The sequence below is a fragment of the Procambarus clarkii genome, chromosome 31 (genome assembly GCF_040958095.1).
Source record: "Procambarus clarkii isolate CNS0578487 chromosome 31, FALCON_Pclarkii_2.0, whole genome shotgun sequence".
Classification (NCBI taxonomy): Eukaryota; Metazoa; Arthropoda; class Malacostraca; order Decapoda; family Cambaridae; genus Procambarus; species Procambarus clarkii.
The window spans coordinates 34,791,159-34,792,577 of record NC_091180.1 but is presented as its reverse complement, the minus strand read 5'-3'; the positions used below and the strand labels follow the sequence as shown (position 1 = coordinate 34,792,577).

The 1,419-nt window shown below is 53.2% G+C and overlaps 1 protein-coding gene across 1 annotated transcript; it reads left to right on the top strand.

Annotated features, from left to right (window-relative positions):
• The first annotated feature begins 685 nt into the window (after window positions 1-685).
• On the top strand, window positions 686-1,099 carry LOC138370271 (uncharacterized protein SPEM3-like). The gene has a single exon (XM_069334282.1). It carries the CDS (start codon window positions 686-688, stop codon window positions 1,097-1,099), a length of 414 nt encoding a protein of 137 aa, XP_069190383.1.
• Window positions 1,100-1,419: the final 320 nt, after the last annotated feature.

The window sequence follows — 1,419 nt, the reverse complement described above, 5'->3', positions numbered from 1 at the left end:
TAAGACAATACAATACGTCTGAAAGGGATAGAGTAGCTTAGGCTATTTCTACCAAGAAGTGATACTCTTTTGTAGGGCTGAGGTTCAACCCGTCCTTCCACTACAACGTTGTATTTTGACGTATTACTCTACCTAAGGGTAAAAAGTTCTATTGGAATACGGCAGAGGGTCGCGAAATTGACATATCTGTCCCGTTTTCTGTTGTGGGTCCTCTGGTGGGTTAGGATAAGGAGGGGGCACTCTAGTACCACAGTTTCTTGACGTTGGGGAACACCTTAGGAGGACAGGCTGGGGGGAATGAGACGGAAAGCCAGGTGTTGTGTTATTACACACCTGCTTCGGTCCGTTTCGGTCAGTTTCGGTCCATTATCAACTCGCTTGACGGACCGAAACGTCGTCGTCGTCTCCTCATCTTCAGGTGTGTGGTTTGGTCTTCAAAGACCCGTCACCTGCGTCATAGTTGTACACCTGTACACATACCCATGCCCTCGTGTCCACACCCTGGCCCACATACCCATGCCCACCCTGGCCCACATACCCATGCCCACCCTGGCCCACATACCCATGCCCACCCTGGCCCACATACCCATGCCCACCCTGGCCCACATACCCATGCCCACCCTGGCCCACATACCCATGCCCACCCCTGGCCCACATACCCATGCCCACCCTGGCCCACATACCCATGCCCACCCTGGCCCACATACCCATGCCCACCCTGGCCCACATACCCATGCCCACCCTGGCCCACATACCCATGTCCACCCTGGCCCACATACCCATGTCCACCCTGGCCCACATACCCATGTCCACCCTGGCCCACATACCCATGTCCACCCTGGCCCACATACCCATGTCCACCCTGGCCCACATACCCATGTCCACCCTGGCCCACATACCCATGTCCACCCTGGCCCACATACCCATGCCCACCCTGGCCCACATACCCAGGCCCACCCTGGCCCACATACCCATGCCCACCCTGGCCCACATACCCATGTCCACCCTGGCCCACATACCCATGCCCACCCTGGCCCACATACCCATGCCCACCCTAGACCCATGCTCACTGGAGTCTACCTCTCCAGCTGACTATTAATGCCGCCACCGCTAACACATATAATCGCGACCTTCCTTAGTATACCAGCATATAAAGTATACTTATTAATGATCTAAGTCTCTGCACCCTGTAATCAGGGGATTGTTTTGCTATCTTACAATAACAATTTCCCCTTACAAATACAGACGCCTCGTCGAGCTGTAACTTACAATCTATCATAAGCCAATAAAGACTGTTCTTTGTTGAGTCGACTTTCTGTAATAAGACTACGGAATATCTCAATCTATTGGGCTACTTACTGTTATCAAGGTGATCTCCGCGCACCGTCTTTATCACTACTCAATAAAGCCAAGGGGGAA